Source organism: Daucus carota, chromosome 1 (genome assembly GCF_001625215.2).
Source record: "Daucus carota subsp. sativus chromosome 1, DH1 v3.0, whole genome shotgun sequence".
In the NCBI taxonomy this organism is placed as follows: domain Eukaryota; kingdom Viridiplantae; phylum Streptophyta; class Magnoliopsida; order Apiales; family Apiaceae; genus Daucus; species Daucus carota.
The window spans coordinates 53,341,349-53,365,823 of record NC_030381.2 but is presented as its reverse complement, the minus strand read 5'-3'; the positions used below and the strand labels follow the sequence as shown (position 1 = coordinate 53,365,823).

General features: G+C 34.4%; 4 protein-coding genes across 6 annotated transcripts; 1 reads left to right on the top strand and 3 right to left on the bottom strand.

Annotated features, from left to right (window-relative positions):
• Positions 1 to 994: 994 nt before the first annotated feature.
• Positions 995 to 7,307, bottom strand: LOC108204641 (probable lactoylglutathione lyase, chloroplastic). Of its 2 annotated transcripts, XM_017374180.2 has the most exons (10): positions 7,090 to 7,307; positions 5,670 to 5,726; positions 5,319 to 5,511; positions 4,858 to 4,982; positions 4,637 to 4,701; positions 3,094 to 3,306; positions 2,942 to 2,989; positions 2,286 to 2,393; positions 2,011 to 2,151; positions 995 to 1,346 (listed from the first exon to the last, which is right to left on the bottom strand). In XM_017374180.2, the coding sequence occupies exons 1-10, from the start codon at positions 7,187 to 7,189 to the stop codon at positions 1,305 to 1,307; spliced, it is 1,092 nt and encodes a 363-aa protein (XP_017229669.1). In that variant the 5' UTR covers positions 7,190 to 7,307; the 3' UTR covers positions 995 to 1,304. The 2 variants fall into 2 exon arrangements, with proteins under 2 accessions (XP_017229669.1, XP_017229670.1); XM_017374181.2 differs by lacking the exon at positions 5,670 to 5,726 and having other exon boundaries at positions 7,090 to 7,298.
• A 3,226-nt stretch (positions 7,308 to 10,533) lies between these two features.
• On the bottom strand, positions 10,534 to 12,185 carry LOC108224852 (protein JINGUBANG). Its single transcript, XM_017399593.2, has one exon. It carries the CDS (start codon positions 12,038 to 12,040, stop codon positions 10,682 to 10,684), a length of 1,359 nt encoding a protein of 452 aa, XP_017255082.1. The 5' UTR covers positions 12,041 to 12,185; the 3' UTR covers positions 10,534 to 10,681.
• Positions 12,186 to 14,627: 2,442 nt separating this feature from the next.
• On the bottom strand, positions 14,628 to 19,047 carry LOC108214222 (exosome complex exonuclease RRP46 homolog). 2 transcript variants are annotated; one of them, XM_017386134.2, is made up of 9 exons: positions 18,907 to 19,047; positions 18,502 to 18,641; positions 18,154 to 18,267; positions 17,944 to 18,044; positions 17,360 to 17,380; positions 16,996 to 17,068; positions 16,836 to 16,903; positions 16,204 to 16,336; positions 14,628 to 15,123 (listed from the first exon to the last, which is right to left on the bottom strand). In XM_017386134.2, exons 2-9 carry the CDS (start codon positions 18,605 to 18,607, stop codon positions 15,008 to 15,010), a joined length of 732 nt encoding a protein of 243 aa, XP_017241623.1. In that variant the 5' UTR covers positions 18,608 to 18,641; positions 18,907 to 19,047; the 3' UTR covers positions 14,628 to 15,007. The 2 variants fall into 2 exon arrangements, with proteins under 2 accessions (XP_017241623.1, XP_063942152.1); XM_064086082.1 differs by lacking the exon at positions 18,907 to 19,047 and adding an exon at positions 18,869 to 18,891.
• Positions 19,048 to 19,859: 812 nt separating this feature from the next.
• Positions 19,860 to 23,541, top strand: LOC108205524 (probable glycosyltransferase At5g03795). Its single transcript, XM_017375515.2, has 5 exons — positions 19,860 to 19,978; positions 20,891 to 21,615; positions 21,720 to 21,850; positions 22,155 to 22,509; positions 22,655 to 23,541. Exons 2-5 carry the CDS (start codon positions 20,923 to 20,925, stop codon positions 23,318 to 23,320), a joined length of 1,845 nt encoding a protein of 614 aa, XP_017231004.1. The 5' UTR covers positions 19,860 to 19,978; positions 20,891 to 20,922; the 3' UTR covers positions 23,321 to 23,541.
• Positions 23,542 to 24,475: the final 934 nt, after the last annotated feature.

The window sequence follows — 24,475 nt, the reverse complement described above, 5'->3', positions numbered from 1 at the left end:
AATTATTACTACTTAACGAAAAGAAAACTTTTAGCAGAGAGCTCCAAACTCGTCTCGAAGCATATGGGAGTTAAGTAAATTCACTTCATAATGCTATATATACATTATATCTACAGTCCTCAATGTATGAACATTCTAGCTGCAGTGCGCAACGTATGAACGTTTCAACTACCAAATTTCCTATAAATAATCAGTAATAGCAAATACCCCATTTCCAGAATTAGAATCCCATGAGAATTATAAATGCAGCCCTTAGTGAAGCTGCTTCACCAAGGGTAAGAGCAAGACTTTAGAAGGGAACTGCAACTGTTTCTCTACTCGAAGGTAAATGGATGCAAAGACTCAAATTATTTATCTGCATCAAACTTTGTTTCTAAGAGAGGTGGATTATCAGAACCACGCGAGCAAAGGCCATTATGTTAAAGTAGTATATTAGCAGAGACATAATGCTGGGATCTTCTTCGCAAAGAAGCCACTTTTAACATAACGTGAATGGGCAGGTAAAACCATACAGGACCCTATCTAAATAAGTAGATAAATGGAACAGAAAGAACAACTCCTGTTCAATTATAAGAGCCTGCTAAATCTTATTTTCATATGATGGGAGAATTCACATGTTGTCAATGTCATATCCCTTTGTTATCACTACAAGACCTACACAAATTAGGACGATAAACAGGTGACTGCAAAAATGAAAAGCAAGCAAATGGCAGGAACATTCACAAAGAAAAATAAGGCTAAGAAAAACATAAAGAAAGTATTTATTTATGACAACTGATCTTGTACCTCGGTTACATCTGAATCAAACATATTGTGCCTGCAGTTGCAGTCTTCAGTCTACTACGAAATCTCAGCATAGCCAACAAGGGAAAGGGTGGACGGATTGAGCAAAGAGCTTACTTTGTACAAACAGTTTTAAAAGGAAAAATATAGGGGACACATTGCTATCGATCAAGGGGATCTAGAACATGTTAGATTGCTGTGCCCATAAAAATTTCTAGAAAAAATGCTACACTATGGTATAAGAAATAAAATCAGGTAACTACATACTCCAATTCTGAAGATATTCAAATGACATGCATATTTTGAATGACAAACGTACAGTAACAAGTAGTTGCTGCATTGCGAAAAGAAAAGTGATATTAAATATATTAGAATTTTTGAAAAGGTAATGTTAAGACATCTACTGATTGGGTGGATTTAAAAGAAAAGGATTATAGATTAGCTTTCACAAATTGGTCAATGATTCTTCTCTCAATTGATTTGGTCAAATTATACATCAGCAACAAAGATAATGATGCCTTTCATGCTAGTTCCTTTGCAAGATCAACATTATCAACAAAGACCTGCAAAAACAAAAAAAGAAGCAAAAGCATAAAAAGTTATTCAAACATTCTAACAGAGATTCAATATTGTAAAGCATTCGTCAAATATTACTTTTTAAAGGCAAGTTTTTATAGTTAGTTTCAAAACAAAAACAAGTTCTTATAGCTTAAATCATGAATGATCTGTTTAGCATTGAACATGTCTCACGCCTATAAATCCACTCTGTGGAATATCAATCTTAAATCAGGGTTAACTAGGGCATGAAATTTATGGAAAAACTTTATCAATAAAATGATAAAGAAATATATGTTATTGATAGAGACATTGGATTATCTTCACATGACTAAAACATTATTTAGACACTATAAAAATTAACTTTCTCTTAGTTATCTACAACTACAGCTTCAAAGCTCAGCATAAAGCTTCGAACAGTATAGTTGCTTATAGCCTGTTCCTTGGTCAAAATCAAGTTTACTAACTGGCCTCCAAAAGTTCCAGACCATTTCTTCACTTCTTAATGGTAGCATTCACTAAGGTTGCACCTCTCTACCCAAACACAGACAAAAAGAAACAAAACATTGGAGTGGGAGAAGTCCCCCTAATAGATGGTGGTTTTTTGCAGTTTCATCATGTATCAAAAAATAAGGAGATCAAGTGAAATAGAGTTTTTGGTTATAGAAATACCGATTTCCAGCCATCTGGATCCAAGCAGGCTGTGATCTTGGTGTTTAGGATCGGCAAGGGTCCTGGCTCTAGAATGATAACTCCACCAAATTTTTTAATCACCTCAGCAGTCTTATAGACATCGTCAGTGCCTACTGCAATCTGAAATTTAACAAAACAAGGGTTGCTGTAATTACCAGTATAGCGTGCAGCCGTGCACTTTCATGGAGAGAAGAATCTGAAGTATATGATTAAGTATTCTGTCCAGATTTGCTAAATAGGTATCAAAATTTCACCTGGGCATAACCATTCCCCTTATCATATTCTGTGATGCCATAATTATACGTCAGTTCGAGAACTGTGCTTTTATCTTCTGGTCCATAACCCATTATTGCAACTGTGTTCTGGAGAGTATTGCGAACACAAGAACATAAGAACAATTTAAACAACCTTTAAACAATACTCATAATTCTGAACAACAAACTGAAATGCTAATAGAAACTTTGAACAAAACACAAATATGCATGCTTTAGTGTGATATATATAGAGAAAGCAAGGTTACGACTCTGATGGAGTTGAACTTAGGCCTTTAAGGCCTCCAAAAACCTTCCAAGAGAAACGTTGAACTATTATATTTGTTAACAAATCCATTATTAGACAGGTAGAATTACAAAACAGCCCTTTCACACGACAAACCACTTGTAGAAGAACTATCTTGTATAGCAGAGGGATTTGTCTGTGCAATTCCTAAACTATCATTTGTTTTAGGGTTTCTCCTCACTATAAAATTTACTTGATGCATCCAAAGACATTCATTGCTAACATTTTTCATATTTGCTTTTTAGAGCAAACAAATCTGGAAGTCACAAGGTTGCATGAAGAAAAAATGAGAATGAAAACATATTTATAGCTCACTTGCCAAGAACAAAGGATAAAATTTCAAAGAACCAACCTTGTACTCAGGGTTGTCTCTTTTCCGAAGAAGTTCCATGCCAAATGCCTTCAGTTAAAGATAGAAATGGATCCAAACTTTTAGCTAAAGCATGCAAATATGCAACAAAAATACGGTTCAAATTGCAAAGATAGTATCATGAGCTTATATACCTTTTTGTAGAAATTTATTGCCCGATCAAGATCTCCTACTCGTAGCATAACTTGGCATAGGGGCTCCACGGTGGGTGCCCTCTCCAAAAGCTCAAACTTATAGCCATCAGGATCCTCAACGACAGCAATTTTTGTACTGCCACCTTCAACAGGGCCAGGTTCCCTAGTTACTTTTCCCCCCTTTTGTTTTATCAGAGCCACTGTCTTAGCAACCTGGGTGTTGAAACCAAAGCATGGATTCATGAGAAACATATGAACCATCATGTCATAATGATGCGTATCACTCCATGAGCCAAAATTACATCAAAAATTACAAACTATTCTAATTCAATGATTAACCAGAGCCACTATCTTAACAAATGATGCAGAGAGTAACATATTTTTAAGTTTATACAAACGAATTGAACAGTGGAACTAGGCTGCCCAATCCAACATAGTATATCCTATTCTATTGCACACAATCTACAATAACATATTTTTACACAGGTACATAATTAGACAAGAGCTTAAGATTTCGAAAAGCCAATTTGTCTGTCAAAAGCTTGTTGCTTCAATTCTTTATGGTACCATACATGCCGATGGCAGTAGGACATAGAACGTTGATCTCATAGAAACCTCCTTATAAGTCAAAAATGATATCATGTCCAATATTTGTCTTTGTTGGAGCTTATGAATGTAAAGAATGAACTCTGGAATGGTAGGAGTTGCCAGTAACAAAAAGACAATTTTAGCTTGTTATAGAACACTAGCCTTTAACTCGTGCAAAGCACGGGCGCTTATATAACTCGTAATTTATTAATTATAATTTAAATCTTAACACCATTTTATTAGTATTTTAGTATTAATAATTTGGATTTTAGTTAAATTATATTAACCAACTGATTATATCTTCTAACGGAAATTTAACTTTCACAATTTATTATCTATCTATAATTATTTTTCTGATATTAATATGTGATAGTTTATTATTCAATTAATTTTAAATCAAAATTTTCATATTTCATATATCTTCATATGTTACGTAATGGTTCGTGTTTGTAATGAAATAGAACACGTTAGAGTTAAATTTCGAGTAGAATACGTTATTATTAAAAAGTAGCGTCTCTAATTATTTATATGTATTTTAGACAAAAGATATTCAAAATTGTATATTTATAATTAGTTATACATTTATCTATAATTTTTTTTTAATATTAATATATGTTATTAACAGTAGTTTCATCTTTTTCAACTAATTATAAATTATATTTAAAAAGATATTAATATACATAAGGAGTGTTTTTAGTATATGAAACTGTTTAATAGCTATCTACATGTTGTAGACTTTTAGTTTTAGAGGAGAGTACCAAACCAAAATTTTGTACGACTACAAATTATACGTATGTTGGCTTTTTATAGTATAGTATAGATGAGTGGGTGGTAATCTATAGTACAATACTTTAAAGAAAAGATCTTATTTAGCCCACACACACAAAAAAAGATCTTATGTAGTGCACCTGTTTTACAAAAAGGTTTGAATAGATATTTAACAAAGCTAACTTACATCTTCAACTGCTAGACCAAAGTGTCCAAAACCAGTTCCAATGTCATACTTGTTAACACCATAATCTGCAACAAATGATTGCAAGCATATTAAATATAGGCTAATGGATGAAATAAACAATTTAAGGGAAGCATTGGAACTCTCACTCAAGGTTTTTACTAGAAAATAAGATATCAAGACAAATTTTATTGAACAAGATGTTAAATATTCTGACAACTTACTGTATGTAAGTTCAAGGGAAAAGTTAGACTCCTCAGGCCCGTATCCAAGAAAAGCATTACTATATCCTTCCTCTGGTATGTCACGTTTTCTCAAAAGCTTCATCCCCAAGCATTCAGTATAGAATCTATGATTTCAATATAGTAAGCGCTTGATAGACAGATCAAATATATTAGTGTTGTGCCTCTAATTAAATAAGGTTATTAGAGTCCCTTAGTTTTGCAAGAAAAAAAAATTAGACTTGAAAATTTTGTACATGTTAGGACATGTTGACCTCGTTAAAAACTTCCAACGGAGTATTGATAAGGACCATAGAGATGCGTTTATGATATTAAACCTGAATACATTGTATTATTGTAAACTGCCCTAAAGTGAACGGGAGCTAGCAACCTTCCAGAAAAAATACAAATTGCAAATTAAACTCAATTTTTGTGGAATGGAGGGACAATTATATAGAACATACTTTATAGTCTTGTCCAAATTCCCAACACGATAAACAGCATGTAACATTCTTCTTTTGTCATTTTTGACCCAATCTAACAGTTTCTCATCAGCTACAGATGGCATTACTAATGCAGTGGCAGTCTCTACTGTATTTCCATCTGCTCGTAGCCATGTAAATTCTTTTGCACCAAAAAAAGGTGACTGAGGTATAGCTGAAATTTCAATAAGAGCTAATCAAGTACTGCTACAAGAAGCTAATTTACATCTGCTAACAATATACAATTAAAAGTAAATTAACACATATAACATATTTTATTGAAAATCGTGAAAGTTTTAAGAACAAGTGTTTCAAATCACATTAATATTTTACCTTGCTCGTTTGTTAATACAACAAATAATCCAATGTAAATGATACCTATAAAAAACACTGAAAGAAAATTTTATCAGGCCCTTAAGGTGTAACATTACCATTACAGCACGAGCATAACTTACATAATAATTAGTTCTAACTCCTCCTAAGTCCTAACACCTTACGATTCGCATATACTAGTTAGTAACTTAGAGGGGTGTATTGGATTGGGATTTTAAAGCATTTTTTTTCATTTATGAAATCCAAGGGTATTCGATTGGGATTGTTTGAAATCCATTAAAATCTTGAGGTATTCGATTGGGATTTTAAATTATGCAACAAAATCTGGTGGTATTCAGTTGGGATTTTAAATTATGCTTTAAAATCCGATGGTATTCAATTGGGATGGTTTAAAATCCATTAAAATCTGAAGGTATTCAAATGCTGATGGATTTTTTTGGATTTCATAAAATAAAGGATTTTGTGGCATTCTTCAGTGTATCTTAAGTTTTTTGAAATCCCACCAAAATCAATGGGATTTTGAAGCATTGTGCTTAAATCCTATAAACTCTGCGACATTTTATCAAGAATCCGCACAAAATCAAAATCACACACAATCCATTAAAATCCATGAACTAAAAACAATCCATTAAAATCTCAATCGAATACACCCCCTTAACATGGTATCAGAGCTTTTCAATAAGAGACGCCGAGTTCTATTTTTTGGAACAGAGACTGATACATGAATTTAATTTTGTTAGAATATAGATCATGGAAAGGGTCATTCTCCAACACCTTGAGGTTTTAGAGTAACTGGTTCCTTGACATGGTATCAGAGCCAGGTTGGCGGAGGACTCGAGTTCAATCCCTGCCACCCCCAATATTCTCACAATTTATAGTGGCACGAATGGCAAATTAATGCTCCAAAGATGAGCGCCCGTGATCCACTCTTCGACCCATAAATGGGCTCTCGAGTGAGGGGGAATGTTAGAATATAGATCATGGAAAGGGTCATTCTCCAACACCTTGAGGTTTTAGAGTAACTGGTTCCTTGACAAATTTTGGGGGAACAAATAAATTTGAAAAGGTACCCCTATATTTCATTTTATTGTAAGGACACTTCGGACACCTCAAAGATCTACTCTAGAGTCTGGTTATCCACTCTCCAAATCCAAATACGGAATGGGTTTTCGAGTGAAGGGTCTACCCTAAAATGGGAGGCATTACCACGATCAATATATTTTTAATAAAAACTTATCAGGATCGTATTATATTCTAACCGTACTGGCTACTAACAAGCACAATTGAGAGTACATCATGATTATTCAATATATTTATCACCAAAATTCCCACAAAACATTTCTAGCAATATACTAATCAAATCAAATATATGTGATAATGTGAATGTGAGCAAAGATTTGAGAAAACAAAGAATACATACCAGTGGTAAGAGTGAAAAGAGCAAGTCTACGAGAAGGATTAAAACAAGAATTTACACAAACACTTGGCAGGCTTGAAGACATTGAAAAACAACCCACCATTGTACATGTAATAAAAACAAGATTTGAGAATGTATGTATATATTATATGTAACTCAACTGAGGGAATGCTGTCTGGTCCAGAATATATATACGTTATCCCCACTAACAGTGAATCCTACGTAGTATCTGTTCTAGATTGGTATGGGCTTGTACCATGATGTCGACCAGGTCGTCCCATGTTTGTATTTTATAAATTGTTTTGGCCCACTTTGGTGTTTATGCTATTTGTGGTTTGGGCCCGTATTGGCTTTCCCCGTGACAAACTTATAGGTGAAATTCGGCTTGTTATGTAACGAATTTAACTTTTTCGGAAATATTTAAAATATATTGAAATTTTTTAAGCTTATTGTTTTTTATCCTTTTGTCATAATATTTTCACGTTAATAAATTATATTGAAATATAATATCGAAGGAGAGCGGTTACTTCATACCAAAAAGTCTTTTATTTGATTAGAGGAGGGTCGTGATCCATAGCTATTGATGATCGTAAGTAGGGCTGCACATGGGCTGGGTTGGGCCGGTTTCGGCCATTCAAGCGACCCAACCCATTTAGTACGGGTTAGAAAAATTTAACCCATCAATCATAAAAAGAATTAGAAACCCAACCCTACTAATTGTATGACGGGTTGGGTTGGTTAGGGTAGGGTTGATCGGGTTGAAAAATTTGCAAGATAAGCATAATCCAAAATATGTTTTGCACCATTTTGTTGTATACAATTAGCAATAACATAGGACACTGCACCGATACAAAATATCAGGTGCTTTTAGAGTGCAGATATTCTCTTCATACTAAGGTGGACAGCAGAATCTTAATACACTAATAACTATTAAAAATCATGTTTCCGCCATGATATATAATCATAGGAACTAGCAATGTGAGTCGTTTGATTTGAACTATAAAGCTTTATTTCTAATTGTTTCTGCACACTGCACTACACTCACTGCACATTCTATCATCAAATAAGTAAATATAGTTCCGTAAGCAACCAAAAATATTCTACTCCCTCCGTCTCTTATTACTTTTCCTGTTTCTCTCTAGCACGTTTGCCAATACACACTTTTGATCCTTAATATCATTAATTTTGTATTAGTATTAAATATAAAAACTTCATTGTATTAAAGTACTCGTGAATACGAATCCAACAAGATCACTCACGACTATATTTAGTCTTATAGATTAGACGTAAATTAGTAATTAGTCTCATGTTATGAACAGTCCCGGCATATCAAACGAGAAAAGAATAAAGAAACGGAGGGAGTATCAGAGTGTTAAAGATATATTTTGACCGGGTTGGGTTGGTTTAGGGTTTTTAAAAGTCATATTTCGACCCAACCCATTATAAACGGCTCAACCAAAAATCAACCCAATTAACCCACGGTTTGGAATGGGTCGGGTTAGTCGGCCTAGTTCAAGGTTGGGTTGGGTTGGTTTGAACGGGTTGGACAACCCATGAGCAGCCCTAATCGTAAGGTTGTTAAATATCACTTCATTTTCAGACTATTGGATAGATATCTACGAGTAACAATTTTTAATATATTCAATGTGTTTTAACTGCTGGACGAGAAAAATGATCTCGTACAATGGTTTTTAAGCGTTGGACGAGTTCACATCTAGCGATTAAAAAATGCTGGACGTGTTAAAAACAATATTATAATATTGACCGTTGAATATTCATCCAACTGTCCAAAATCATGTGCCGCCTAACTCGTCCACGGTCATCAATAACCGCGCATCAGTACGCATTGGAGGCATGATGTTTTATGAAAATTTAGATAAAAAAATATTAAATTTCAGAAAATACAAAATCCCCGGACCTAAGAAATAAGAAAAAGAAATTTTAATATAGAAAAATCTATCTTCTAATCGAAAATAATGCACAAATTAGCTTGAAAATCTAGTCGGTAGAACTTATTTATATGCGAATAAAATAACAAACATTCACCACAGCCACTGTGGTTTCTGTCGAAGAAGGCGACTTGACCACAAATACAGACTTACCGTACAATTCTTCTGAAATTTCAGAAAATAAGAAAACCTAAAATAAGGCCAATGTGATCACTGATCCCTCTGTTTTGACGTGTTACACGTGATCCAGGATTTGATTTCCCTCCTACACGTAAAATATCGTCGAAAGAATTTATTCCTACATAAATTAGCCAAGGAATAAAAAAATTCTAGTACATGATGTTTCAACAGTTTTATATGTGAAAATATTCAACACAAAATAGCTAGGCTAGCTAGGTATACTCAGTGTTGTAAAAAGCGGGAATCGGACTTAATCGGTGAAGTTACGGAACAAGGATTAATCGGAGATTAATTGAACTAATCGAGGATTAATCGGATTGATCAGTGATTAATCGGAGATTTAATCAGTTCGGCGAGCTACGAAACAAGGATTAATCGGTGACTAATCGTGATTAATCACCGACTTTTAGAACAGAGGGTATACTTGGAAACTTAAATATGTAAAAATATTTAGGTGACAATTGAAAAGAACATGTATCGTAGTTAAACATGAAGGAGGAAATGCAGTCATAAATTATTTTGGTACTAACAAGTACTACCATTCATTTTATGGTTCGTTTGAAATGTCTCTTTCTTTCTATTGCCTGCGACCAAAGATACTGTAGCTACGGTACCCTGTGATTCGGGAGTTTGGTTTTTTCTATTCAAACATATATAAAAATAATGATCGAGTTTAATCGACGGGGGAATGTAGTGGATGTATTTGATCCCGCTGACATTTATAATATATGCATATATATTTTATATTTTTAATATAAAATTTATTTTGATTTTATGATTGTGGAGTTGGGTTCTTTTTCCCTAAAATCTTAATTCCGTCCTGTAAATCGATACGCACCGTTTTCGTCGGAAACCTGGAATATTAATTTCTCGATCGATATGTACTGTACATCAGAAATATTTCTTGAATTTGAAGTTCGCATCATAATGCACAAGACTGCGAAGAGTTGAATTGCACTTATACATGCATGTCGAATTTTAAGAGCTCACGAGGGCGGAATACACAAGATCAGATTTTAATTTCTCAGAGTTTGAATTGTAGTATAAATATTCTAATTTATTTGTTTTTTTGATTGCCGATGATTCGGGAACTATATATTGTGCTTTTGAAGTTATTATTTGTCAATGTGTGGAAATTTATAAATTGTATTTTTAAAATCACGTGTGAGTCGAATGAAATAAATCTGAAATTATGTGAGTCGTGGAACCAGAGGGGTCGTTGTTATCGATATATAAGTCTGACAAACACATGTTAGTGGTATATAAGTATAAATCTGAAACAACAAACACCGTCCTCAACCGATCTTCGTTCTGAACTCGGAACTACAAAGAACACAACAGAACATAACACTATATAACATTCGACATCTCCAAATGAACCAAGAATAGGCCAGTCCGAACCAAAAAAAAAAAAAAATTAAATACACATATATCAGCACATATGATGACTAGCAACTCTCGAATGCTTAACGAGAAGGATGGCTCCCATGGATCTTCCTCTCAACCCAAGAAGGAGACAACACAGGGCTCATTTCGAACTCTCTTAGCTTATTATTACTAGCAGTTTCGAAACAATGTCCAGTATTTCTTTCTTCCAGCATCACTTTAATTCTCCAGACCTTAAAATTTTGATCCAGGCCTGCACTATACAGCAGAACCCCCACATCTTTATCCACTTCCAGGCTCGCAGAGAGGCACTTAACAGGCCCTCTATGCGCATCCACCACGGCCAAACACTCGTGACTATTCTTCCCTTCTTCGCGTCTCCAGACCCGAATCGTGGTATCTTCTGATCCGCTGAAAATCAGCTTCCCGAGAGCAACTAAACAGAGAACTGAGAATCTATGGCCTTGTAGAACCCCTCCGTGATTGTACCTACCCGATACCTTCTCCTTCTCCCAGAAGTTTATGAACCCGTCTGAGGACCCCGAGTAGAGTACATAGGAGTCGATGACTGAGGTGCTTAAGGCCATGGCATTGATAGGCGAAGAATGGGCCTTGAGTGTCATTGTCAGAGTGTGAGAGCTTTGGCCGTAAATTCTCCTCCAAATCTTGATGGAACCATCACATGAGCAAGTGAAAAGAACTCCATCGTCTTGATTGACGACGACTGCATTGACATTATCATCATGTGCTAGGAATGTATCGACGCATAGATTATCCCAAACCCTCCAAACCTTCACCGTCTTGTCCCATGAACCGGTGTACAAAAGGCCTTCCGCGTTATAATAAGCCATGCAAGATATATAGTCCTTATGGCCTTCACTAGTTCTTCTAGAGAACGTGAACAATGAGTTTCTTCTTGGCAGAGTCGAGATCTTCTTGGCCTTAAAGTTGTCAGAAACCGTGACTATCCACGTCCTGATCTTGAAATCTTTATGAGAAGTGAAGAGCACATTGCCATAAGCCAGCATTGCTCTCACACTGCCGCAGCTGGCCTTAAGGTAGCCTCTCTCGAAGCAATCAGGCTGGCGCCAGGCACGAATTCTACTGCTGTCAGAGCCAGTAAAGACCGTCCCATTTATAGCTGCAATGGCGTGGACCGTGCCATCAAGGCGGTGAAGCGAGGCAATGCAGTGGCACAGAAGAGGCGGAGAAGGGCTCTGAAGCGGAGACAGTGTCCAGGGAGAATCAGGGCTCGGAGGAGGCATCATCGAGTGCATAATATTTTGTGACGGCGATACAACAGAAGTTGAAGGACTCCGAAGCAGACTATCAAGATTCCGCGAGATCTGCTGCTGCTGAGGGAGATGAATCTGAGGATGCATCGATTTCCCCTCTTCGTGAAAGTAGTTGAGGAGAGATCTCTTGATCTTGTGTTCCATTCTCGAGCAAAACACAATACGAATTGCAGTTGTGAAGAAGTGACAGTGGTCTTAAATATTGTGAGACTGTCTGTGTTTATGCACCCTTATATTTACATGTAAATGTGCATATAATGTGAAGCTGGAGTTGGTGTTGTAGGTATAAGCAGTTAAGACTTAAGCGTCATAAAAAACTATGGCTACTAGCAATTTCTCTCTACTTAAATCATCTAGTCAGGGAAGCCATCCAGACCAGAACCCAGAATTATCGGGTTGACTCTTACGGATTTCTTAAAATGCTACTCCCTCCGTCCCAATGGGATGTATGTATACGTTCACTGTTTGCACGCATTGCGAGACTTCAATATAATATAGCTGCAAAATGTTTTTTCAAAATTTTCTTTTATTGAATAAAAGTTTAAATATCAATATTTTTTCAAAAAAAGAAAATTTTGAAAAATATTGTGGAACTATACTTAAAAAGAGTCTTAAAAAACGGGGGAAAAATAACGTATACGATTCATTGGGACGGAAGGAGTACATATTTCGGATTCTCTAAACTTACTTTTCTCATCCACCTCTCCCTCCACCTGAAAAGGTCCTCAATATCACAATTTCGAATTAATATTCTCATATATCACATTATTATGAAAATATGATTCTTGATACCACGTCAAAACACTATATCATATAGTGTTGGTAATTATAATACGCAATATGATATAGCGTTAAAGTGAATTTTAGATGCATGAGATTGAGCTTCCAACGCCAGATAAAAGAATTTTACTTCATAATGTTACATTATGTGACGTAAGGGGTCCTATAATTTGCATATTCTTGGACTTAAAAAGATGGGTAACGCTATTGAAAAACAAAATAATAAACGCTAAACGATTTAACATTATAAAATGATATTTGAGATCATATTATTAAGACATGATACTTGAAATTATGATAAATGGGGCCGAATATCCCGTCTGCATGAACCGAGGATATCTGCTAAGCTAAAACTCACTGATGTAACAAAATTATTACCGAAACTAGAAAATCCACCTTTAGGGGGACCAAAACCAGAATAGTAAAAAATCTGAACTTCAAAACTTTACAGCAATCATACACAATTTCATACAAGAAGGTGTCTGATTGGTAAAACAATGGTAGGCAGTCAAATTTTACTATTTATAAGGCCCTCGGTAAATTTTCATATAGATTGCCTGTAAAGCTGTTTAAAATTAGTGATGGTGCAGTGTCTTAAATGTACTACACTTTCATGGTGGATTATTATGTGCAGTAAATTCTTTTGAAAAGATTACGATCAAGCTGCAGACCTGCAGGAAGCAGTATCTTAAATACAGACCACATAATAATTAAATAAAATACTCCCTCCGTTTCAAATTAGATGTCCACTTTAAAAAAATCACACAGTTTAAGAAAAGTGGATGTTCACAAATTAATTGCATTAAATGACCAAAATATGTGGAGTGAGATTGATCTAGGAAATATAAATAAGAGATATGTGGAGTAGAATTGACTTTGAAAATATACATTTGCATTGAAAGTTGATGTGGACAAGTAATTTGAAACAAAAAATTTTCTTAAAAGTGGACATGTAAATTGAAACGGAGGGAGTAGATAATTAGGTGCTCCATTTAATTGATTTGAAATCCCTATCAATTGCAATTAAATTTTGTCTACTTTATGATACATCCCTATTAATTGCAATTAAATTTTGTCTACCTTTTTTTGAAAATAAATTTTGTCTACTTTATGGCACATCATCCATGACTACACCTTATATAGATACAGAAATATCAAAGACTTGTTATTACTTCTGTGCTCTGCTTATTTCTTTCATTGCCTATAATTGCATGATAATTTTATGTAATTATGTTTTTGTAAAATTTAATGTTAAGTATTTAAGGTTTCAGTTGGATAGGGAGGAAAAAACCTCATATATCTCAAATTTTAAAAATAATATCCAAAAGACATAATTATATTTATAAAAAAAACAGCCCGAAATATCATTTATTGACCTCGCATAAGCTAGCATTTTAATTTTGGAAAAAAATAAATCTATATCCCATTGTATTCAAGTCTAAGAATCCTTATAAAACGGAACACCATCTAGCGTTTTAGTCTAAAACATTACATGAAATAGCATTTAAGATTCAAAGCACTGGACAATCTAACTTTAACTTTAAACGGTGAAAAAAAGTGATAATTTTGACCCGCACCCACAGTCGACAAGGACATAGCGGGAGTAGAACAAAATATTAAACAATTACATGTTAAGTATATAAGAAGAAAGTATGGATTGTCAACATCTATTTATTAATATTGACTTACTTATTTATTTCATTGTCTCAACTACTTTTATCAATATACAAATCAGGAAAAACAACTAGACCAGTTGTATTTAAATTTTGTTTTTTTCATAAACCTCCTAATAGTTGGTAATATTAAAAAATTTCTAATTATTCTATCTAATATTATCCCTGTATTTATTCTAATTACATTCATATTTCATGCTAATTTCTATCCTATTGCTTCTCTTCCCTACATATCAGTGTATTCAAACTTCATTCTAAACCTTACCAGCAAAGGGAAATATGAAACAGCCTGAGCAAATTATAAAATTAAAAAATTATAGTTTCACAAGTTTCGACACACATTGTTCTTCTGGCTTGGCTAGGTTAACAGTAAACATGAAATGTAATCAACTTTATCAGGGATAGCAAACAAATGTTTAAGACATCGTCAGCCTGCTATCCAACTGGTCTCTATACTTGAAATTTTACTATGTATGCTGACATTAAATCAATACCTTGGAACCAAGCCAAGATTCCGTGATAAGCGCTGGTCTGACATAGTATTGCTTCATGTTAATTATAAAGTTTCCCATGTGTTACTAATTTTCGGCATAAAGCAGCAACTACTAGAAAGCATCAACAGTTTCCAAATTCTTGGGTTTCCTTATACAATTTGACATTACCCGGCTTTAGATGGATCAGTTGGAGTTTGCAGATGTAAATTCTTCCGTAGAAAGTCGGACAACTTGGAAGTCGCAGCACGCCCTCGGTCCAGGCAGTGAAAATAATCATCGACTGATTAAACATAGATCAAAAACAAAGACAATCGCTAATCAATACATTGTTACTTTTTTATGCTACGAACTTAATATATTTTTCATATATGTTGTATGAATGTGTGGCCGGTGGGTATACACAAGTCACAAGGTAATTAAAAACAATTCCAGAAACCGCAAACATAGTGATTGAGCCTTTAGTATAATCCAGTAAACATCTTAGACACAAGGAAAAGGAGACTTGCAGAGTTTAAAATAATGCAACTAGAGAAAATTTTAAAAGCTCTTTAATCTTTTTTGCAGAGTAGACACGTTATGTCTTGTAACCTTGTCCACTTGATAAGAGAGAGAACGTTTACTGTGGCAAACCCCTTGGTTCATTGTACCTTCAGAATTGATATACTCATGATGTCATCAACTGCAAACTCTGGAATACTCTTTTTGAAAGAAAGGTGTCTTTGGTGGAGGCCAGTGTTGTATAAAAAAGTGGACCCCGAGATGGTACCAAAGAGAATAATCTAGTTGTTAAAATGTATGCAGGGGTCTTTTTCAGAACAGAGGGAGCATTAGTTAATAGGACCGACACTAATAAAACACAGGAAAAGTTTGCCTAAACGGAAAGATGCATATTATAAAGAACAAGAGCTAGACGAACATACACGAAAAGAAAAAAAATGAAATCTTTAGGACCCTCAATAGATTATTTAAGATCTCTTGACACGCTATCAGACATGCACATATTAACACGGACAAACTCCTATTTAGGAGCCAGCATAGTTTCAAGCCCATAAAACAGAAAAATGCACAGATTTTTAGAGCTAGTAAAACTTCTACCTCCAGTCAATAATTTCTTCAGCAAGTAACAAAAATACAGAAATATTTTTCTTCAGTGTGCAAAGTAATGAACAGCTCAATGACTCCCGCTTCATTCATTATTAAAAGCACAGCACCATATAATCTCTCAATTTGGAGTCAGAAACATGCATTATAATGATATATAAATAAGGAATATAAATAACACAACTGACTGGCATGATGGTAATCTATAGAGCTGCAGAAGAAAATCATGATGAAGACTTACTGAAGTGCAAAGTACTACCTGGCATTACACCTCGAGTAACGGATGTAATAATCCCATGTTCCATCGGCTCACTTACTGGTTTTGGTGATGCTTCAGAAGGTAATGAAATAATAGAATTCGGGAAAACCAAATATGCAAAGGCCTTAAACGTCTGCCAAGTAACATCATAAATCAATGAGAAACATGATAAATGTATGAACTCATTTAAAGAATAAATAAACAAGTCAAGATATTTTGGCTGGAGACTCGTCCACAGGTGCATGTTACAATTTACACTATGTTGTAAGCCTCTAGTTAAAGGCGCTCGAGTCTTGCTGCCCCTGCTCTCTAAACTCTCAAAGACGCAAATAGAAAGGTAAAATAATTCATGTGCAGCCTAATGCAATCCTACAGACTAACTGAAATCATGGGGCTCAGTATGCATATACAGAAACAACAGAATAGGTCCTCCTAACCAGAATTTAAGAGCATCTCATCTTTTGTATTATTTAGGAAAGTGTTTACGAGGAAGCATATAAAGAAGTATGGAATATCATAAACAAACATGTAGAGGTGGAACCAACAAAAGTATCTCAGACTCAGCTTGTAAAATCATAAACTGTAAGGCACATCAGCACAATTAGAAAGGTAAGTCCCAGCATCAGACGAACCTGCTCTTCTAGCTTGCTAGGGTCTAATATAACATAACCATTCTGTGCTACACAACAACATATTGCAACTGACCAAAAAAGAAAGAAAGTATTAAGAAAGGGTAAAATTGATCAAAATCGTATTACACTACAATGATGAATCGCAAAGTACCCAGCTTACCAGCAAGATGCTTCATGGGGATACTGGCATCCACAAGGGCTGCACAAGCTGCATTTATGGCACATGGGAGTAGCTAAATTTGGTTGTCAATTCTGACAATAAAAATGAAGTACTATGTTCCGCTTTAGTGCATTAAATAAAATTTCATAGCAACACGCTTCTTAGTATTTCTTGAGCCTAAAACCACGGTACATTTTAAAAAGTTGAGGAATCCTAATCGATGGTGTATAATTTCAAAACATCACTTTTAAATAGTGTAACTGTGTAAGAAAATACATGCTATAATGTGGTGAAAACAGATTTGTTAAAATGTCGATCATAATGCGTTTTCAGTTTTTAAAAGAAGTACATCAAACAAGGATACAGCACCATCATCATGGACAACCTGCATTAAAGGGACATGCTTATCAATATATATGCGTCTAAAAAATTCAAAACCAATTGAAGATGTTTAATTTAGAAAATGTGTAAAATGCCTTTGAGACTGATAATCAAATAAGATCCTTCACAGTATTTAGTATTTGCATGGCAAAGAGTGTATCTTTGAGAGAATGTATCTATTATTTTTGAATCTTTCAACATATTGCTGAGGGAATTAAATTAATATCTTTTCAGTTATTTTGCTTACTTTTATCTATTGTATTCTTTGAAAATCCTAACAGCAAGTAAATATATGATGTACAAGGATGCTAATTGACGATAGATGGATGAAAGATATGCATATTAAAATTCATGACAAAAAGAGATTTTTGTCAATACCAGATACAGGTTAATAAAGCTTTGGACTAGAATTCAATTAAAGATACATAATGAAAAACAAGGGAAGTCTACAATCCATAAGAAGAATACAACCTCATAAAGTCACTAATCACGCCATATGGATGGGATTATGAACAGATAAAGAACACTTAGACAGCATTCCCCTTAAACACGAAATAAAGACCTCACCTGGATTATAATTGAAGTTGTAGTATTTGGATTGACATTTAAAAGACAAATGCTTTGAATAGTTCTCTTTAATATCATCTCATACTCTTTTTCCGCTTTTCCTAATCATCCAAAAAAAAAATCATAATAATCCACGAAAAATTAAGATATACAGGGATGTCAAGTTTGCAAGTGTCGGGAATTTCCAGAATGTAGACAAGAAACTCATACCAATCTGCCCCGTTTTTGGCTTCCAAATGACTTCAAAGCAAGCTTTCTCAGGATTCTCATTCTTGTTCGTTCCAGCTTTAGGTCCATAAACCGCAGCAAGAACTTTAGTCTCCCCTACACCATAACCAACATATACTGTATAATATAACTCCCAATGAATTCCTAATTACAGGAAAATATGTTCTAATTCACAACACAAGCCGGTATATGATCATGTATAAATTTACAAACAAGTTAAAATGCCGAGGCTGGTGAAATTAAAGCCGCAAACTGAAAAAACTAACAACATCATAAACATTATCATATAAACTTTCCGCATATTGAATCAAGTTAAACCAAAGCATTTACCCTGAGACCAACTTGCAGAACCATGAGCTCGATTAAGAACATTCCGAGAACAAGCCAACGGCCTCAACTGGTTCGCCGTCCGCCCATCAGCCCTATCGATTTCCATCTTCACCCAAAGCTTGCTAAATCGCCTAACACCACTAAACAAACAAACCCAAGTCAAATTAATTCATGAATTCATCTCACATCATTCCCAGCAACAATTCAACACACGCATTTTGAATTCTTGATTACAGTTTCTACAATACAACATTAAAATCTATCTTTACATATAATAATCAAATTATTAGTCCAAGATTTGTATTTAAGCTTATTGTAAACTAGACAAGTGAAATTAAGCAAATAGAGATGCAAAACATATACATACAAGTGCGTGTAAGTATAGATGAGAAAAGGGGTCCTTGCCTGAGGAGGAGAAAAGGGGGTTTGCAAAATTGAAGCCAAAATCACAAAAGAGGGGTTTATCTAGGGTTTGGCTTAAAGAAACAAACTACTACGTGGCAATTAAAACTAGAATATAAATTTTGAACCCCCAGTTTTTTGAACTCGATAAATTTGAGTTTGAACTTAAGCCTCGAATTAGAAATCGATTAGTTTTTTGAATTATATCTTATTATTACTTATAAATTTTATGTTTATTGATAATTAATAATTAATAATATGAATTTTTTTTGACGAAAAAATAATATTAATTTTGAATTAATTTTCATCCTTTTGATTATTCCCGCACTACTTAGCATTACAGCATGACTATTATAGTGTGTGGGCTCCACTCTTCAAGTAACACACAGTTGTTAATAACTGTGGAGGAATAAGTAACACATAAGTTTTGAGTTTTGTAAAATCTTAACATGTAGAGCGCTTTTTTATCTCTGGACAGGAATATTCTCATTAAAACGCATTTTTAACGCAGTATAGAAAAATATCCCATCCAGAAATTCCTTAAAATATAAATAAATATAAAAAGTGATTTTAAATTATCATATAGTAGTATTTGATATATCAACTTACTTCAGTCCAAGAGACCCAATGTCCATCATGGTCATTACTCATCAGGGCACAAAAGACGAGTCATCATTGTACATATTCTAAAAGAAGTTACAATGAGTGGCTGGATCTGTAAATATCCTCACATACATGTCTCGAATTAAAAACATTATACCATGAGATAAAAAATTAAAGAAAAATATGACGATATATGCATGGGACATTTTATGAGTACAGTTGTCTTCGGGTGCTCCAATTCGCGACACCTGTACATCGTACATGTAATAAATCCATTGTTCACTTGCCAAAAATAAAACAAAAACGTAGCATAAAAAATAATATCAATAAATATGTAAACTGATTTAGTATTCAAGTAGTTGACTAGTAAATATGGTACTTGTGTCTTTTCGAGATATGTCTATTGCGTGACTAATCAAAGATTATTACTGTTCCGACCCTTGATTCTCTCTAATCTCTCTGTGTTTCTGAGGTATGTGTGTAATAATTTTTGGGTACCTAATATTTTCAGTATTTTAATTCATACGTTGCAGTTTCTTTAAGCAAATAATCCCCTTAATCTCTTTTTGTTTGTTATTTGTTTTTATTTTATGTTTGTGATGTTTTTTAGCTTCTGTTATTTGAGTTTCTTGGGGTTTTTGATCAGGGTGTTCTTCAATATTGTTTTCCTTTTCCGTGTGTATATTTATTTATGTTGATTTTTATCAGGATGTTTGATTCTTGAATTTTGATTTTAAGTGCTTTTGGTTGTGTTAATTTATGGTAGAGGATGGTTGGCTGATGAAGCTAGGCCACTTATTGGTAACTTAACTTTGTTGAAACTGTTTTACTAGCTTGAATTTAAGGAGGAGATTGATTTTTGTAAGGATGATGAGTTTGTGTATCCACTTGATGCTCAAATTTTGTTGCCAAGGAGTGAGTGCAAGGTCTGAAATTATTTCGAAAATGTAGTGATGCTGTTATAGCATGAATGGTTTTACTCGAATTGACCGGGACAAAGTTATTCTGTGAAATTGTTGAGAAATGTGGTTGCAGAGGAGTGATTATGATGATATTATGACTCAATGTGCATCGTATAAGATTTTCGATAAGTAATTAGCTGGTGATGTGGTTGAGATATATTAGTGTACCTTTAATGTTGAAAGAGACTAAACATTAGACTGTATCTCTCAGCTTTGGATATGAATAACACTCCGCCAGATAATACTATTTTGTCTTTCAATTTCTTTATTGATCGAATATTTTTTGTATCAATTTTTGTAATTGACTGGCTACACCCTTTTACACTAGTGTGACAGTATGAAATCGCCATGTGCGCATTGAGCAGAGTAAAGCATGATTTAAGTAGTTCCTCTGATCATTAATTTTGTTGTGGAACTTGCAGGGTTGTAGAGATTCTTTCAGTTGTGTCTGATCATGAGTAGTGAATTAGGTCGTAAATGCCAGGTGGAAACAAGGAGATGGATTTGGTTGATTGCTGTTCTGTTTGCGATGGTTGTAATGGCTCAGTATGTTGAACTTCCCTATGGTAATATTGTATCGTATGTACTCCCTGATCGTAGGCCTGATGCACTTATAGATGGAGGTTCCCTTGCTGCTAATCTATCCAATTATCCTAACAAAGTGGACAACTGGACAATTTTTGGTGATCTGAACTATACTAGCACAACATCGGAAAATGAGAAAACTGAAACCGCTCAGATTTCTGGTGAAAAAAGTTTAACCCAGGAAAGTAACCTCACTTCAGGGAGTGATTCTGCGTTAAATAAGACTTCACTGATCAGTAAGCCAGAAGAAAATATTGCCCCAACACCGGAAAATAGAGTTCCAGGTGACAGCTCTAAGTCTCCTTCATTGCCATCACCGTTAATGTCTCCAGCAGGGAATAACTTGACAAAGAACAATCCTGTACTATCTAATAACCCACAGATAGCATCAGTAAACAATGATACACTGGACAGTCTCAACAAGACTGATGGACTTGGGACTCCACAAAGCAATAAAAGCCCTCCTGTGAAGAAAAAGCCCAAGGGTTCACAAGCCGCTGTTCTTTCTATATCTGATATGAAAGATCTGTTGCACGAGAATCGTGCTTCATCTTATTCGATGGTATATTCAAAATTACAAGTTACAAACATATCAATTTTGGGCAGAGAAAAAAAACAGGAAGTTGTCTATAAGGATTTATTTTGGTTCTAATTTTTCGTTTTCAGGAACCGCTTTGGTCGTCAGCAGTTGATTCTAAAGTACTTGAGGCAAAATTACAGATTGTTAATGCTCCCATCATAAAAGATGACCCCAGTCTATACGCTCCTATTTATCGGAATGTTTCTATGTTTAGAAGGTATTATCATAACTAAGTAAAGTGCTTTACTAATATTAATAAACTAGTCGGTATGGATAACTTTATTTGTTTCACATTTAAATGGCTCTGGACTTTGAGATATGCCCGATTTGTTAAGAACCTATCCTCCTTCCCCCCTCACTGCAGAGTTGTGTAGATTGTAGACACGAGGATGAGGGCAAGGGGCAGTCTATAGCACATACTCTTTAAGATTGTATCTTAAATGCACACAATGGTAGTAAGCTGCTTATTTGCGCAGTTGATTCTATCACGTAGCTTATTATCAATACCTTAACGTGTGCAGGAGCTACGAAATTATGGAACAAACACTCAAGGTTTACGTATACAAAGAGGGGAAAAGACCAATTTTCCATAACCCTCAGCCAGTGCTCACAGGAATATATGCTTCAGAGGGCTGGTTTATGAAGCTACTAGAAGGAAATAAGCAATATGTTACTAACAACCCAGACGAAGCACAGCTCTTTTACTTGCCTTTCAGTTCACGTATGTTAGAAGAAACTTTGTATGTACGTGATTCTCACAGTCACGCCAACCTAATAAAATATCTGGAAGACTATCTCGACCTGGTTATTGCAAAGTACCCTTTCTGGAACAGAACTGGCGGAGCTGATCATTTTCTTGTTGCTTGCCATGACTGGGTATGGGTTCTATTTTGTTTTGTTTAATATGATAATTTATTTGCATAATGATGCTTTTTCAAAAGTGGAAATGCTGTCCTTGCTTAAGGATTATACTATTGTTGTCCGTTTAAATTAATTACGATTTGAATGTCATGTTCTATAGGCCCCAGCTGAAACACGAAAACGTTTGAACAATTGCACTAAAGCTCTGTGCAATGCTGATATTAAAGAAGGTTTCAGATTGGGAAAGGACGTGTCTCTTCCTGAAACCATAGTTCACTCAAGTAAGACTTTGTTGAGAGACATCGGAGGCAAAACTCCTCGTCAACGAACGACACTTGCTTTCTTTGCTGGACAGATGCATGGATATCTCCGTCCTATGTTATTACAACAATGGCAAGACAAAGATCCCGGCATCAAGGTCTTCGCCAAACTGCCCAAGTCCAAGAACAACAAAAACTATGTTCAGTACATGAAGAGTAGCAAGTTCTGCATATGTCCAAGAGGCTATGAAGTCAACAGTCCTAGAGTAGTCGAGGCAATATTCTTTGAATGCGTGCCAGTTATAATATCCGATAACTTTGTGCCCCCGTTTTTTGAGATTCTTGACTGGGAATCATTCGCTGTTATCATCCAAGAAAAGGATCTTCCGAATCTGAAGAACATTCTTCTCTCGATCTCAGACAGAAGGTATCAAGTAATGCAACATAGAGTTAAGAGGGTACAGCAACATTTTCTTTGGCACCCCAAGCCAGTGAAGTATGACATATTTCATATGATACTCCATTCTGTGTGGTACAACAGAGTTTTTCAAGTAAAGTCCAGTTAAAACTTAAGCTGCTTAAAAAATGTGTGCAAGATGTTCATGAGATAGGGATAGATGTCACTCCAATAGCTGTACAAATTATTTTCCCTTTTTTACAATTTAATTGTTATACTTGTTGAAAGTTACTTTAAATTTAGACAAAGTGACAGCATGCTAGCTTAAATATTAAGATGATTTGTTTGGTTAGTTTCACTTAGAGACTAAGGTGCTAGCTTAAATATTAAGATTATCTGTTTGATTAGTTTCACTTAAAGACCAAGATAAATTTAAAATGTAGCTTGCAGAACCTACAGAAAAATTGGAGAGAAATAAAGAATTTTGTTTCAAATAGAAATTTCCTCTCAAAGAGTCTTGAGGAGTCTTGTTTCAAACAAAAAATTTCTCTCAAAGACCCTCTCCAAAAATAACTACGAAAAGATTAAAGAATTTTGTTTTATATAGAGGTAAAAATTTTATAGGTTCTTTATTTACAAAATCCTCTCAACATTCTATCTTCTCATTTCATTTCTTAGTTCACATATATATGAATAAAAAAATAATTACAAAAGGATAAAGAATTTTGCTTTAAACATAGAAAGAAGAGATTTATATAGATTTTTTATTTGTAAAATCCTCTTCATATTTCATTTTCTCCCTTTCATCTCTTAATTCATAATGAAAATATAGAATAGAGAATGATCATAAAAATATTTTTAAACAAACATTCTTAAAAATGAATTAATCTGAAATATATTGAACGAATACCTGGATCTGAATTAAATAGTTTAAACTTTAAAAGGATCCAAAATAATCAAATTTAAACCAACGTTCGACTCTAGTCAAATATAAAAAATAAATCGGTTTCATCCAAATTGAAACCAATTTGAATTACGAAAAATTAAAATTAAACTTGAACTTGAACGAATCAAGATATATATTATAAATTTATAACTAAAAGTAGATCTGATTTAAAACAAATTCAATCCAATTATTTACTTATCAGATATATATCACAATAAAAATTATATTATTTACATTATATTTACAAGTCAATACAAGAATGCGACATACTCGAAATTGCAAAATTGATGAGTGAAGTTGCATGTTTACAGTGTGATATTTCCTTATAAATTCTTCTGATTTCTCCCTTAAGATTACCAGAAATCTCACGCAAGATGT

Coding starts and splice junctions, on each gene's coding strand:
- LOC108204641 (XM_017374180.2), bottom strand. CDS start 7,189: ATGGTGGGTTGTTTTTCAATGTCTTCAAGCCTGCCAAGTGTTTGTGTA. Junction 5,727..7,089: donor TCTTTTCACTCTTACCACTG/GTATGTATTCTT, acceptor ATTTTCTTTCAG/TGTTTTTTATAGGTATCATT. Junction 3,307..4,636: donor TTGGTCTAGCAGTTGAAGAT/GTAAGTTAGCTT, acceptor TTCAACACCCAG/GTTGCTAAGACAGTGGCTCT.
- LOC108224852 (XM_017399593.2), bottom strand. CDS start 12,040: ATGGAACACAAGATCAAGAGATCTCTCCTCAACTACTTTCACGAAGAG.
- LOC108214222 (XM_017386134.2), bottom strand. CDS start 18,607: ATGGAAATCGATAGGGCTGATGGGCGGACGGCGAACCAGTTGAGGCCG. Junction 17,381..17,943: donor CAACTTCAATTATAATCCAG/GTGAGGTCTTTA, acceptor CCTTTAATGCAG/GTTGTCCATGATGATGGTGC. Junction 16,904..16,995: donor CCCCATGAAGCATCTTGCTG/GTAAGCTGGGTA, acceptor TTTTTTGGTCAG/TTGCAATATGTTGTTGTGTA.
- LOC108205524 (XM_017375515.2), top strand. CDS start 20,923: ATGAGTAGTGAATTAGGTCGTAAATGCCAGGTGGAAACAAGGAGATGG. Junction 21,851..22,154: donor AATGTTTCTATGTTTAGAAG/GTATTATCATAA, acceptor TAACGTGTGCAG/GAGCTACGAAATTATGGAAC. Junction 22,510..22,654: donor TTGTTGCTTGCCATGACTGG/GTATGGGTTCTA, acceptor CATGTTCTATAG/GCCCCAGCTGAAACACGAAA.